The 16,494-nt window shown below is 36.0% G+C and overlaps 1 protein-coding gene across 1 annotated transcript; it reads right to left on the bottom strand.

Annotated features, from left to right (window-relative positions):
• Positions 1-657: 657 nt before the first annotated feature.
• Positions 658-15,245, bottom strand: LOC139751918 (dCTP pyrophosphatase 1-like). Its single transcript, XM_071667617.1, has 4 exons — positions 15,058-15,245; positions 12,337-12,431; positions 10,026-10,182; positions 658-7,284 (listed from the first exon to the last, which is right to left on the bottom strand). The coding sequence occupies exons 1-4, from the start codon at positions 15,181-15,183 to the stop codon at positions 7,012-7,014; spliced, it is 651 nt and encodes a 216-aa protein (XP_071523718.1). The 5' UTR covers positions 15,184-15,245; the 3' UTR covers positions 658-7,011.
• Positions 15,246-16,494: the final 1,249 nt, after the last annotated feature.

The following is a 16,494-nucleotide window of genomic DNA, read 5'->3' on the forward strand; positions in this document are numbered from 1 at the left end:
AAAGCAAATATTCACTTCTATTATTTGGTGGTACAATGGTCATTCTGACAAAAATAATATATTTGAGTGGATCTGTAGGATTCTGTATTTGTAATATCTCTACAATGATAAAGGAACCAGTGTATTTGTGAACACATTACACAATCTCTCTTATTGTTGCTGATGTTGGTTAGTTGGTTATTTGGGCTTCAGGCTTGACTGTTAAAAAATGTTGAGTACTTTCACGTGTTCAAGATAACATGAAGACTGTGCACGTTCTAATTGCATATCATATGATCCTTCAGTCTTGCAGCATCATGACCATTAGTGAGCTTACTGTAAGTTGGGTCAAATTATCCCACTTGGTTTACAGAAGCCATACACCTATTTAAATTGAGCTAGTATTCTTAAAGAACCCATGATTATTTCCAATGACTCCAATCTTTGTCATGCTCATAAAATGGATACTAAGGTTGGAGGTGTTTTAACTAAGCAGTAACATAATCATGATTACTGATATTTTACACCGATGCAGATCATTTTGCCTTGTGTTCTCTACCTTCTATTGAATAAGTAAGATATGTAAAACTTTAACAACATAATCATGTCTTACTGTATGCTGAAACTTATGAGTAATAAATGTCCATTGTAATATCACTGTTAAACAAATAGATAAAATGAAGGGCAACTTTAACAGTTTATTAAGTTCATCAGTACATTTCATTATTATCATAAGGCTATGCATAGCTCAGAGGGACCATAAAATAATGTTTCGCATGATGTAGACCTTTGGAGATGTCACGCTTCTAATCATCCTTATAAACTGCTCCACAAGGGGAAATCTAAATACTAGAATTTCTCTTAGGACCAAAACCTACCACCGTATCTCAAAGATATATAAAATATTGATTTTTTTCTGTAAATATAAAGAGGATGATGTTTAACAATTTAAAGTTCCTCAAAAATTAGTATCCATATAAAACCAGACTTTGTATCTAGACTTTTACACTAATAACAAAAACATCTGACACAGTTATAATATAAATCCTAAGCTCTTAGATCACAATCTCAACAGTAGTCTACTTTGTCTTACATAGCAATTATATAAAGATACTCCGAATTCACTCTGGCGAATGATATCTAGTATTTCCAAGCATAAAGCACCATACATGACTAAGGTCAAAGATGCAGTACATTAATCCTGGTCTTCAGGGATGATGTCACAAAGATATTCAACATCTAAATTATGCTGTATATCAGTGTTTTCAATAATGACTCACTCTAAAGGATCTTATGCTAATCAAAAGCTGCAACACAATGTTCCTCTTGTTGTTTTGAGGGGCTCAATGCAAAATTGCTACAGCAGGGACAGAAGAATAGTGAATAATGAGAAATGTTTCATTAATTATGTGTGCTCCCTTAATAAATAAATCTTTAACAGTGAAGAGTTTCAAATGGAATGCTCTCTTGTAGCTATTTCGCAACTCCAAAAAAGCTTTACTTCTTTTGCTATGAATTTATCTAACCTTTGGCTATGAATTAAGTAAACCTGAAAAGTTACTTTTACTATACAGTTCAAGTTCATAACTGAAAGTAAATGCCAAGCCAACAAAGCATATAAACCTAAAAACTTTAATGAAAGAAAAAAGTCCACTGTCTGTTGTAACACTAAAGATACAGGATGGGTTTTTCCAAAGAAAACCATATATAAAGGTTATCATAGGTGTTGAAAAAAAAATTAATACACCTGGGCTCAAAATGAGGTATGATTTGTCAAATACCATTAAAACCCATGAAGTACCACATTCAGTCCCTTATAAACATTATTCTCTCTGCCCACAAAGCTGCCATCTACTGAATGGGAAGCAATATTTCTGAAAATATGCCAGTTCCCATGACCCATAAAACCTCCAAAAAAGTATTCTACAGATCAATTCATACGAGCTCTTCTTCCACAGACTTTCTCAATCAGGCTGTTTCCTTCAAAACCACCACACTCTTCATATACATCTGGAAAACTATTATTCACACATCTATACTACCTATAAGTTAACATTACTCAACACACAGGGTGTTGTAAGTGAACGTTATTAAATTAAAGTTCAGTTTATAAGAGATATGGACAATCAGTGTAATATACCTGTAAATGAAGAGTAATTACAAGATGTAATTAGTTTAGGTAGTTTTGAGCAATGATCATAAGGATGGCAATGAGAAAACTAAAGTCCAGTATTGAATAAAGCAAGGTGAAAGAATTAGAGAAGCAACGTTATTTCTGATGAATAGGAGGACATTAAATGTGGAATATGTATGAAGCTTGCATAATGGAATGTTTGTCCAAATTCTAGGGTAATGATGTGAAACCTTTGTTACCATGGCTCCAGAAAGGCAAACAATAAGGGCAGTAGCAATGGACAACTTATATGTAGTTAGAATAAGAACAGATATTGTAAAGAACAGAGATGAGAAAAAATAGCCACAGAAGAAAATGTTACAAAAATGTATTGACAAATTAAGATAGTATGGTCATGTAGGATGTATGGATGATGATAGGTTGCCATAAAAGTTGACCCACAGATGCAGTGAATGAGATGTTTCAGATCAGAAGTATTTCATAAGACGCCAGAGGAATTATTGCCTGACAAGTGCAATGGAGGTGTGTTGTTTGTGAGGGTGGAAATGTGAATGAGGAAAGTTCCACAAGATGAATGAAATTAGTATGCAAAGCAAAAATATTCAGAGGCACTTATATTAGTGTGGTTATTGTTCACTTTAGCACACTGGCCTTAAGGTGAAGATATATGTGATTGAACTGAGAGGCTACATGTGCTCAATCCACCCTAAGTAAACTAAAGGAGTTAGAAATTTAAAGACAGATTGGGGAACCACATTCTTCTGAAGCCTTCTTCATCATATCTTCTTTCCCCTTACTCCTGTGAACCCTCCATATTTATAGCCTATTTCTAAATCCTTCTGAGGTATTTGTACTATAACTACCTGTTTATGATTATATGTGAGTTTCACTTCACACAAAATTGCTATCTACCCATCTGACAGACTTTTACTGTAAATGTATGATTGCGTCCTTTCAAGTAATTTCTTAGCTCTCAAGTGATATGTAGACTTTCTTTTCCCTTCTCATATGCAGCAGTTTCTGGTTCCTGATATGAATTTTCTTAACTCCCAACTTCTGATCATACACTTGCATTCCATTACCTTAAGCCTCTCTCCTACCATAAATGCCTTACTTCCTTATTTCTACATTCATATTTACCTCCTATCTTAAACAATCTAATTATTATTATGTATTTCATATACTCTACCAAATTCCCCTTCTAAACTGTGTACAGTTTACTGATTTTATCTCAAATCATGTATTTTCCAGCACACTTCTTTCAAGCTTCTCTTTCGTTTTCTATAAATATCTTTCTCACAACCAATTAGCAAACACAGAGGAACATACATAGCTAACAGAGCACCTACTTCCACACAGTCCTCCCCTAATTTAAAATTACACTTCCCCACCTGTTGATTCCATAACTGTTTGGAACAACTAACCTCTACAACATAATGCCTAAGTGCACTGCATAATCCTGACTGTTTTCCATCACATGAATTCTCATCATTAATGCACATTCTGGTTTAAAAAAATTTTCAACTTTTGTTGTCATACAAGGATATACTATATTAACCCTAAAGTACATCCTTCAAATATTGCCATTTGCTTATCACAATATCTTCTTGCCACATAGATATACTCCTCCCATGTTTCTTCAAAGTTACTGAAGAGACAAAAGGATGAACCAAATTTGGGACCTAACAGGTGACAAACCAGTCAAATAACCCTTTACAATAAACACTCAAGATCAGGTAATTAGTAAAGATGTTTTGAAGCCACTATCATTGTCTACATACACTCTTATACAAATCACCATTGTCTTTACTTAATCCATCTAATTTGAATCACTATTGTCTTTAGTCAACCCATTCACTATGGCTATCTGATGTTTATGACAGATTTTGTTTTCCTACTCATTGGTGCTGTCCTCTGTAAGAACAGCATCTTTGAAAATTCCATGCACACTAGGGAGGACTTATATGGGTAAGAATATAGCAACTGCCATACTACAGACTGTTAATATAGGCATGCCAGGTATCTTTCCCTGTGACTGGCTCTATTATACAGATAAAATTGGCGGAGAGGATTTATTGGACACCACCGACTCAGATATCTTTTAGGATAGAAATGTTGAAATTGGATGGACTGGCATACTGCCTGATGTGCAACAGTAAAAGAGAAAAAAAAAGGAAAGAGTTCTTACGATGAAGTGGAGTCTGGGCCAAGCATATACATAGATGGTATAGAACATCTATTACTTCATGATACGTGGCCATGGGCTTCCATGAATTTTATGCCAAGACAATTTAATACATGTAACTCTGCTTTGATAAGTGTTTGCTTACAATCATTTTTGAAGAACTGGATTATTTTTTGGAGCACAGGATTTTATTATGATTTGATGTAAAGTTTTATTGCTTTTTCATGTACAGTTTTTATGATAGTGACTAATTGTTACTGTGCCCACCTGAAGGTAATACATCCTGAGTTTTCATCATGCATTAGGCACACTAAATTTAAAGCTATGACTAGGGAAAATATGTATTTCTTTTTATATATCACAATATTCATGTCTCATGCAAAGAAACATTGGACTATAGAAAATGTTTGACAAATGCATTCTGCAAGACTGCTTTTGCAAGTACGGCCAGTGCTCCATTTATCTAATAATATGCTGCTTACTCCAAGTGATAAGCCACGGAAAGTTAACCTGCACTTGCTGATTTATGTAGAAAATTCAAGGAAAAATTTTATGCCTTCTTAAGAGCTGTGCATTGATGAAAGTATTATGTTGTGGAAAAGTATGCCAAGCTTTAAAGCAATCTTACCATCTAAACACCATCAAAATGGTGTGAAAATGTTTGCGCTCTGTGATGTTGAAATTGTTCATACCATGGGTTTCATAATACATACTGGAAGTGAAACCAAAAAAGAATGCGATGAATAACCTCAGACTGCTAGATCAGTGGTGATCATATTGCTGTTATCTCATGTTGGTTAAGGACTTATCTTTTATGTATATAATTAGTATTCTAGTACAAAACTGTTCTGTTACCTACAGAAACAAAATAAGAAGCATTTGATATGACAAATGGGAAATGTACATCTGCATTACCAAACATGAAAAATGGTGAAGTATTGTGGCATTGTATAAATGTTTTTTTCATAGTTAGGCAAAAACTGTGTCCCACCACTTAAAAAGACATGGAAAGACAAGACGAGCAGGTGAAATGACAGAAAAAAAAAGGCTCACTGTAACTGAATATAATTAAAAATGAAATCTGGATTTATGTGACATGCTGCTGGGATGTATGTGAGAAAATTCATTAGTGTTGAATGCATACAACACCTACCTTGTTAAATGCAGCAATAAACCATCAATGCTTGAGTTTAGCAGAACAAATATACATTGAATGATTGCCAGGTACTATAAGGGCCATACTTCACCTTGTGGTCATGCATTTCATCAAGACACTTTGTTGACAAACATTTTCATGCTCGTACATCGCTGAGGGAAAATGAACTACAACCTCGTTGCAGGTGCCAAGTGTGCTCACACACCACCCTAAGGCCAAAAGAATCCCACAAAAGACACTATATGTGAAGAGACTGTAATGTTCCTCTCTGCCTACACATATGTTTTTTTTGTTATACCAAATAAATTGGTAAGTAATATGTGTAAATATATGTACAATTATATAAACAGTGAGCAGAAATTACCCTTCACAATACCTTACATACATGTACTGTATAAATTAAAGGAACATGTGAATGGAGGCAACAGAAAAACTTTTATAAACTGTCAAGTGAAGATGTTTGTATATGATACGGCATAAACAGGGATGAGTCATATGCTAGAGTGCATCTACCACCCTAAAATTTCATCTGGTGGCTTCATCGTGCTTATAATAAAGTTTTACAAAATGGTAATGGTTATGTTGACAGGTATTGCTATTTTTTTTCTTTTTCAAAAAGCACTGTAAAAGGGATAGCCTCTTTGTTTAAGCCTGATGCAGTGAATGGGTTAATCTTATGAAATATCAATTTTTTTTTTCATAAAGAGTAAATCCTATGCTAACACAGCAGCCACAGCATGCTACTAAAGGACTTTTTTTTAGTTAAAACAGATAATACAAACTGAACTCATCAATCTGGAGTAATTTCAGGGATGGTAGCCCATATCATCAAATTCCTATGTTAAACTGTAGATTGATGCCAAAACAAGCCCTAAGAGAAAAATTAGACATTCTAATGTTGATTATAACAAAAAACAGAGTTATATCATCAGGCTAAAGACTGCAGTGCCCACACACTTTCAAATTAAAGAGGAAAATAATTTTCAGTGACTGGCCCAGAAGGAGCAACGCCTGAGACCACTTCTCTAATTGTACAAAACTCAGATGGAAACAAGCCATACGTAACTTTTTCCAATAGCTTTACTGTCCCATTTCTCTCTTAGAGGGAAGATTTCTCAATACATTCTAATACTAATCAATACAACTATGTACGAGGAAAAATGGAGAGAGAGAGGGGTAGAGAAAGAGGGACTGCATCTACAAGTATGTAGACTATAAACAGGAAACAAGGTTATGTAAAGGTATCATGACATTCTTATATATAATCTTACCTTCCAAAATGTTCCCACATTTCCCCTCTTGAAGTAAAATCCATCAAGAACATACAATGTATTGAGGTAATGAGATAAGAATAATCTTGCAATAACTGTAAAAAAAAATCTGTCCTGTACTTCTGTAACATTAACAGCATTACTTTTGATTTGTCCAGCATTTCACCTCCTGATATCTTAACACTAAGCCATGTCAATGAAAGTAAAAAAATACATGCATAAAACTCTAAATTAATGAGAATCTAGACAAAACATTGAAAACTATATATTGTATTCAAACGGTGAATTATTCACTACCATCCCCTTCTTCCCTCTCTCGCTGTACATTTGCCTCAGACTCCTGCTTATTCTCAGGGTAGTCATTGTACTTATCACTTCTCCCTATGACCCTGTGGGCTGGATATTTAACAGCATTTTTCTTCATCTTATCTACCACAGCAGCGGGGAGGTCAATGTGGCACTGTTCTGCGAGGTCCACTAAGTAGATTAACACATCACTTAGCTCCTCTCCCACACGAACTTTCTCCTGTGCTGTGAATTCTGGCAGTCCTCTTGTTACCTTAACATAGGATATTGTATGAGTACGGGGTAACCCATAAAATATATAGCACTCTCTATTCAAATCTTTACACAATCAAGTCTGAAATGTTGTTCTACATGTTAATATTATGCATCTGTTTCCTCAATATTTTAAGATAATATAAATTCTAATCCTCTTTGATATAAATTTTTCTTTTGCTTTCATATCAGTTAACCTTTACCACCTTAGTGAGATACCCTTAAGCATAAAAAAGTCGTTTGGCTCCCTCTGTTCTAATGTTTAGAATGTGTTATCAAGGAAGGGGAGGACTTACAGCCCCCAGTTCCTTGTAACAATTTAAGACAATAAACTAAGCCTTCCATTAATCAATTTTTTCAACTGTATTTTCTTTATACTGAAAAGGATGCTTTCTTTTCATAATAAAATATTTCACCATAATTTGGGTATCTCTGTACTTATTATGCATATTTTAAATTTTTTTTTTTTTTTGCTGTCTCCCGCGTTTGCGAGGTAGCGCAAGGAAACAGACGAAAGAAATGGCCCAACCCACCCCCATACACATGCCTTGATTCAATCCACTGACAGCACGTCAACCCCGGTATACCACATCGCTCCAATTCACTCTATTCTTTGCCCTCCTTTCACCCTCCTGCATGTTCAGGCCCCGATCACACAAAATCTTTTTCACCATCTTTCCACCTCCAATTTGGTCTCCCTCTTCTCCTCGTTCCCTCCACCTCCGACACATATATCCTCTTGGTCAATCTTTCCTCACTCATTCTCTCCATGTGACCAAACCATTTCAAAACACCCTCTTCTGCTCTCTCAACCACACTCTTTTTATTTCCACACATCTCTCTTACCCTTACGTTACTTACTCGATCAAACCACCTCACACCACACATTGTCCTCAAACATCTTATTTCCAGCACATCCATCCTCCTGCGCACAACTCTATCCATAGTCCACGCCTCGCAACCATACAACATTGTTGGAACCACTATTCCTTCAAACATACCCATTTTTGCTTTCCGAGATAATGTTCTCGACTTCCACACATTCTTCAAGGCTCCCAGAATTTTTGCCCCCTCCCCCACCCTACGATCCACTTCCGCTTCCATGGTTCCATTCGCTGCCAGATCCACTCCCAGATATCTAAAACACTTCACTTCCTCCAGTTTTTCTCCATTCAAACTCAGCTCCCAATTGAATCGACCCTCAACCCTACTGTACCTAATAACCTTGCTCTTATTCACATTTACTTTTAACTTTCTTCTTTCACACACTTTACCAAACTCAGTCACCAGCTTCTGCAGTTTCTCACATGAATCAGCCACCAGCGCTGTATCATCAGCGAACAACTGACTCACTTCCCAAGCTCTCTCATCCCCAACAGACTTCATACTTGCCCCTCTTTCCAAAACTCTTGCATTCACCTCCCTAACAACCCCATCCATAAACAAATTAAACAACCATGGAGACATCACACACCCCTGCCGCAAACCTACATTCACTGAGAACCAATCACTTTCCTCTCTTCCTACACGTACACATGCCTTACATCCTCGATAAAAACTTTTCACTGCTTCTAACAACTTGCCTCCCACACCATATATTCTTAATACCTTCCACAGAGCATCTCTATCAACTCTATCATATGCCTTCTCCAGATCCATAAATGCTACATACAAATCCATTTGCTTTCCTAAGTATTTCTCACATACATTCTTCAAAGCAAACACCTGATCCACACATCCTCTACCACTTCTGAAACCACACTGCATATTTTAAATATGCAAGCAAAATACGATTAGAATTGTATCCCACCAACAAGAATGCTTTTGTTTGTGTTCACTGTCACCACATTATTTACTGCACCCACAGTACTAGTAGGCATTTCAATACATCTGGATTATCCTCCAGGTCAAACAATTGCTAGATCAAATGATTTAAGGAGTAACGTACACAAACTCAGCACTCACCTATCCCTCCCAGTTGCACTTATTCAACTCCCCTTCCACTACATCATCTCAAGCACTCATCGCCACAATTTCTGGTAAGTCTACTAATTATCGTCTGCATTATCTATGATATGGCAACATTTGTTAAATCAATTAATTCAGAGGGTGATGCAGATAACCATCCCTCTCCCCACTAGTAATCCTAAGTCCTCCATTCCATACCAGCAGCACCTAAGGCCCTCATCATCAAGTTTCAGTAAAGTACCTTCTTCAATAGCTTTTTGCTAAATATTGTTCAAAGTACATTATGACTCATTTTAGCATGCTGTACTATATATGGGTAGAATGCTAAGTTGTTTCAGGTACAGTATAATCCATCCTTGTGTTACATAGTGAAAATATTCTCAAGAATGTCACATCCCTTAACACATGGGTTTCAATGTTACAACTTATGACAGACCTGACTTCCACCTGGTTGTCCAGGAGCATAACCCACTGGGAGTTGAAGCCCTCCTGTACTACTTACTCAAGTCCCTACCATTTCTAATAGCAATATCTCTAACAAGATGTCACATTAACATTAATAAAACAAGATTTTACTATATTTTTTTAGTTTTTGCTGGATATATTTTTGTCACAAAGCATAGAGCCTGAAACATCATACACTTAAAATACTCTTGAGGAGACTGCTGTTGTATAATTCCTTATGTAAATTACTCTGATATATGATGGAAATGATTCTTTAAGGTCTAAAATAATGTGCAAGAAAATTTGAAGTAAACATCCACAAGAACATACTTCACCACGCCACTGGAAAAGCTCAGACAATTCTCCAACTTCCCCCACCAAAGCGAGAAGAACATTACGTGGGGGATGGAACTGTATCCAGTCACGTTCCGAGCAAAAACTGTGCTGTTTTGCACGAATGTCCTCCAGACTGAGGTCAGAAGAGAATCTGGAAGGAAAAATATTTCTCAAGATCCAGTGACAACTAAAATTGAATAAGCACAGAGCAATTAGGCAGAGTAAATGTAAACTGAACTACATGACTTCAAAAAATTACAAATTTTGTTTACAAATTAAATCAAATACACAAGGAATTGCAACAGTAAAGAATGATGAATATGGGAGTCATCAAAACAAATGATGTATCAAGACAATATGGACAAGTAAAAGGATGTGGGAAAATTAAAATAAAAGAGTGAACTACAGTGAAGTGAATGGGAGATGCATTAGAGTAAGACCAAAGGTAAAGTGGGTGGCAAATGAGAGGGAATATATAAATAAATAGATATGTTGACCAAGGTGTCTCGTGAGAATCTTCTAACCTAACTGGATATCTCAGCACTAATGGAGTTCTGAATGCACAGTAAAAATGACATGCCTATATGCTGGATATATTTAAGTTAAAGTCCTCCTTCAGTCACTTAGAATCAAAATCAAAGTATTTTATCACATTATATAACATACTTCGATATGTTGTCACTATACAACAGCAACAAAGTAAATACTGTACAAACTGTCAAAGTGCTCTATAAGTATCACAACTGTTTGGTTTCCTATATTTGTAAGGTAGCATCAGGAACAGAAAACTGTGCTTTTGAGGAAAACTCTCTTTCAGCTCCATCTGTTCCTACTTTTGGAAAGGATATACTGTAGTACAGTAATACATGAGGAAAGGATTTCCAGGTCTCCCTCCTACACATACACACTCATACACACACACACACACACACATAATCTTGCCCCTTTTAGCTGCCTTCTTTGACAAACGGAAGATATGCAAGTAGAATAGTTCTCCCTTATCCGAGATGATAACATATGTTACATCATGGTGCTGAGATAATTTCTCAGTTGCTTTAAAAGCATAAAAAAATATTATTATTATTATTATTATTATTATTATTATGATACTTGAATGCCGTTTCCCACGTCAGCGAGGTAGTGCCAGGAAACAAAGAAAGGCCCATCCACTTATATACAAATATTTATTTACCTATTTATTATACTTTGTCACCGTCTCCTGCGTCAATGAGGTAGCGCAAGGAAACAGACAAAAGAATGGCCCAAATATATATATATATATATATAAACACCCATACACACACATATACATATACATACATATTATACATACACATACACAGAAATATGTATATATGAATGTACATATTCATACTTGCTAGCCTTCATCCATTCCTGTTGCTTGCCCGTCCCACAGGAAACAGCATTGCCACCCCCTACTTCAGCAAGGTAGCGCCAGGAAAACAGACAAAAAAGGCCACATTTGTTTACACTCGGTCTCTAGCTGTCATGTGTAATATATAAACACTAAAATACAATGGCCAACAACGAGACTCACAAGATGCTTTGAGGTTTACTGACATCTCAAGTTCAACTATATTCACCTAATTTTTGCACATGCATATTCATTCACATTCAGTCTACCATATTAATTCACATATCCAACTCATGTGATAGCCAATAATGTAAAAATTTAGAAATTATCCAATGTTATGTGAATTATTATGTAACAATTTTTCTTAAAAAATCTGTGTATATCAGCATGAGAAATGACCTGTAAAATATTATTTACAGTAGCTGCATAAGGGATTAACTCTAATGTACAAAGCTGCTGCTTATGAAACAAAATATTTTTCTAAACTGTATGTATGTATGGTAGTGGTAATATATATGATGCTTGAGTTATCAAGATCTTTAAGCTGAGGTCCAAATCTTCATCAATTGTCTAAAGTGGACACTAGTCTGGGCTCGATTACTACAGTACACTGCTAAACTTTACAATAAAAAGCAAAGAAAGAGAAGATAAAGAGGAAGGGCTGATATATCATATTTAAAACACACATAATGGAGGGTCTTTTCTTCTACGTAAATACTTTAATCTGACTTTTACATTGTAAGTCTTAAACATTTTCACTTCCAATTTGGAAATGGGCTCCTGTTTATAAACACATACCAAAACTGTGAATGTGATCTACACTTTTTGAAGATATTGGTAAAGAAAAGTAAAGAATAAATCCTGTCATCATTTCAGCACAATGAAATACAAAGGAAGCTTGCAGTGTGGTGCTGTTCTCTCGATATCTACCTAAACTCTTCTGCCAGATAATCATCAGATGTTCCATTGACGGTGCCATGTGCCATGGTGGGTCTGTCTCGGTAGCTCCAGTGTACAAAGAAAATCTGCAATCAATTATACATATCAATCAACATGAGCACTGTAAGTACTTCACAAAATTTCTTTTCTTAAAAGCAGAGAAAAACCTATTTATCTTTTGTTAACCTATTTTTTCCCCTCAGATACAGCCATGATTGGGACATATTTTGCCCGAGCCATATCAGTCAATACGAAAAAATTGTATCTATTAACCGTGGGCAAATCATGGAAAGGTTTGTGGCCTAGCTATAGAGAGGGAGCTGTGGCTTCACATGAGAGCTAGAAAATGGATGAGAGTGAATGTGGACTTTCTTTCTCTATTCCTGGTGCTATCTTGCTGAAGCAGGAAACAGTAATCAAGTATGAGAAGAAAAAAAACTCATATCTGCGGCAGGATCACAGTACATAATTTACTGTTTATGCAAAATATACATTATTAGAGAAATACCATGGTATCAGCTCCTCAGTATGATGGTATGACCTTCGAACACATCATGATCTGGCTTGACCCTTCCAGGTGTCACATCATCATACGTAGATGTTGTACCATTTTACTCTGGGACTGCACCATTGTGGTTAATGGTTAGCAGTATCAACAATGGATAAGAGCTGAATAATAATTATCTATTTCAAACTGAATTACAAAAGTTATCATCTAACTAAGCTTCTCCAAAAATCAATACCCATAACTAAATGTCTTACAGTCTACTGGTTTCAGGTCTGAAACCTTATGAAAAGAAACTGGTTGACTCTGAGCCACAATGGTGGTCCTTCAGTCAATGAAATGCTACCAGAAGCAGCATTTTCATCATTCAAGATAAATCCTCTTACAAGTAAGTTTGTTAATTTGAATATTATTCCTGCTGGACAATTGTCTGGTTACTCCTCTGTTTTGAAATAATAATATACTGACCTTCATTCATATCTAACTCAAAAGCTATCTTTTAGTAGACTGGATCTTACAACCTTCAAATTTCTGTTAACTTAATAGCATGTTTCACTGTTGCTTGTATCAAAAATCAGAATACACACATTTATTATGAGCCATGACACAGTATGCATAAATGATCAGTCTGAATTTCTTGGGACTGGGCAGTGCTTGAATTATTATCTATTCACTTATTGCTGTTTTTGTTTAGTGACTAATCTTTCTCACAGACCCACACTGAGGTTTGAACATTTCCAAACGTTTAATTGTAATGATTTTGTATACCAAACATAATTTCTAAAATTTACTTGCATTTAAACAGAAATGACATGAAAAATTTAAAAATCAGTATTCCACACACGTACCCAAAATTCTTCCCTGTCTATGCTTGCAAGAAGTATAAAGTGGACAAAAACTAAGGAGCATCACTGGGACTGTTTTTCATCCTCTCACAAGAAATAAGTTAATAGTAGGGAGGGTTATGAAATTTTGGGAAAATGGGATGTTGATCTACATAAAAGTAATTGAAACATTTCTAGAAGTCGGCATCCCAAAAAATGCTCTAACTTTGTCAAAGGGCAGAGATTTACCTTAAATTTGAATGTAGTTGAAACATACCACTGATATGGTTGTCTGCAGTCTCCAGACAAATAGTAAAGGATGTTTGCTAATTCCGTTTAAATCCAGTTGCAAAACTTTTAGTGCACTACCAACTGAAAAATCCAGATAATGGCTGATACTGCCAGAAAACACAAAACCATAACAATCACATATATTCAGTACAACTGAAAGTATGGTAAAATTTTACTTGCATTAGGAGGTTATCATACGTTGAACTACTATAAAAGTTTTCATTTTGTACATAGTCCCATATTTTCACTAACCTTCACAGCCCTCACCATTATCAATTTATCAACTAGAGCGAGATAAGAAATTATCCAAATCACACTTCCCCTCTCAATATATAATCTATATGAAATACAAACAATCCATTGGAAATTATATCGTATTCTACAGTTACTAAAGCAGCGTGGCCACAATAAAACATCCTCCAAATCTGTAAGTGCTTCTAAATCTCTATATATATCACTATGTTTATCAAAATCTATATATGAATTAAGGGGTTGCATTTTAATGATGAACCTTTGCCAATAACAACACATTTAATAAAATCGTACCCTCAAACCATAAGCAATGCTTTAATTCTATTCATTGGGACTATTGCTGGCTTATCAAAAGAATGAACTGATTAACTGAAGTTCACTTTGATAAATCAGTCTGGTTGAGTTGACCTCCAGCTGCATGGCTTGATGGCTAATCATGGACAACAATAAAATCAATCGCCTACGTAAAAATAAGGTGGTTTAATGAGTTGATGCTAAAATTCTCTAACGGGTTTATTGCATAAAACCTGAAATAACGAAAGTGCATTACAAAGTTGGACTTCTGTAATTCTGGAATGGAGAAAAAAATTATGAATACAGGGCCACTGTCCCCTTCCTGGATACTCCTGTTGACCCAAATCCTACAGGAATCAAACAAGCATAATTCTATCAGTATGTTCCTCACTGGAAAATTACTACGCGTTTAAATATTCCTCAATATGAAAGTAATCATTATACAGCAGGATGATCCACAGGGCCCTCTAGGGAACATATAATACCTAAATATACGACCAAGCGCCGGACAGCGTTACTGGACGGAGGGAGACCTTTCTTGTTTACCTTTATCAGCTGATGCTCAGACTGGAGGTGGCGTACACGTCCCTCACCACGTGCTTTCCACGTGAAGCCATGTATTTGACGTCCATCATCTTGTGCGAACCCTGTGAAGCTCATGCACACGTCCATCACCTCGTGTGATCCTTGTGAAGTTGACGTAAATGTCCATCAACGCGTGCGTTCCACGTGAAGCTGACGTACACGTCCATGACTAGATGCGTTCCACGTAAACCTGACGTACACGTCCATCACCACGTGCATTCCGAGTGAAACTTACACGTCCGTTCAACACTGAGCACGTGAGTACTACTCCTTGAAAACATTTGTAATATGAAGCAATGATATATATCGGAAAAAGCTTCCTTTTTCAAACTGTGATTTGAAAAACTTCCGTAGCATGATGCTACTGTCTTGACTGATGTAATTCTCCGTTGACAAAAGTTACAGTTCACATAAGGCAAGGACTCCAGACACTGTAGTTGGATGGACTTATGTCTGGAATATTTCCTGGTTGTCAAACCTTGCAAGGCGACCTTTGAGGATGTGGCCGGAGCATCACTTGGTTTGAATATTCTTGTTCCCTTGTTCTCAGAGTTAGTTTAACTTATTAGTTATTACTCTTTTTTGTACAGTGAAAAATCTTTCAGTCTCACATGAAGTTACGGGAGACCTGGGACGTACTTGTAGTTGTCCCCGACCTTCACAAGGGACGGGAACATCCATACGGAATTGGGCTCATGTTCTAACTCGTCATTCTTTAATCCAGCTGTTTAGGGGAAAATGGAAAAAAATAAGGATATTAAAGTGGAAAGGTCCATGGCTGGGAGGGAGGAAACTATACCTAGATAAATCATTGTTCCAGAAGGTTTTCCCCTCTTCGACGTTACCAATTTTTTTCTTTTTACGAAAAGCATAAGAAAAAATGAATGGTTTGACCTACGTGGATGAGCTGAATGACATTCGTGTTACAGTATTGACCTGACCTCCTGCTTGGTTAAGTTAATAAGTGTCGTGCATGTAATTACCTGACTTACTTGGATAGGGTAGTTTAATTGCCCACTTCAGTTAAACTAGTGACCTGCTTGTCTTGCTGTTGACTTGACCTACTTAGCTAGATTAAGTTTTTAAGAAAACTTCAAATAATGTGACCTGACTTTCTGTTTAACTAAATTCAGTTTTAAAAAGATTCAAATGTAATCTTAGAATCTAGTATGACAGCGAGGAATCACGTCGATAGGCTAGTAGGTGCAAACGTAAACATCAAATTGCCAAAGATACTCGAAAGATATAGTTTTGAGAAAGTAAATTGAAGTTCGCGTATAGGAACTTTGACCAGGGGTCGATTACATAAGATTTTTGTAGATAAGCGTGTGAAAAAGAAATGCAATCGTAAACAATGACTGAAATTTAATAGTAACACGAAATAAAATCAGGTATGAG

The sequence above is a fragment of the Panulirus ornatus genome, chromosome 12 (genome assembly GCF_036320965.1).
Source record: "Panulirus ornatus isolate Po-2019 chromosome 12, ASM3632096v1, whole genome shotgun sequence".
Taxonomy (NCBI): Eukaryota; Metazoa; Arthropoda; class Malacostraca; order Decapoda; family Palinuridae; genus Panulirus; species Panulirus ornatus.

Coding starts and splice junctions, on each gene's coding strand:
- LOC139751918 (XM_071667617.1), bottom strand. CDS start 15,183: ATGGACGTGTGCATGAGCTTCACAGGGTTCGCACAAGATGATGGACGT. Junction 12,432..15,057: donor CTGAGCATCAGCTGATAAAG/GTAAACAAGAAA, acceptor AATTGATTGCAG/ATTTTCTTTGTACACTGGAG. Junction 10,183..12,336: donor TATCTGGCAGAAGAGTTTAG/GTAGATATCGAG, acceptor TTTTCCTTCCAG/ATTCTCTTCTGACCTCAGTC.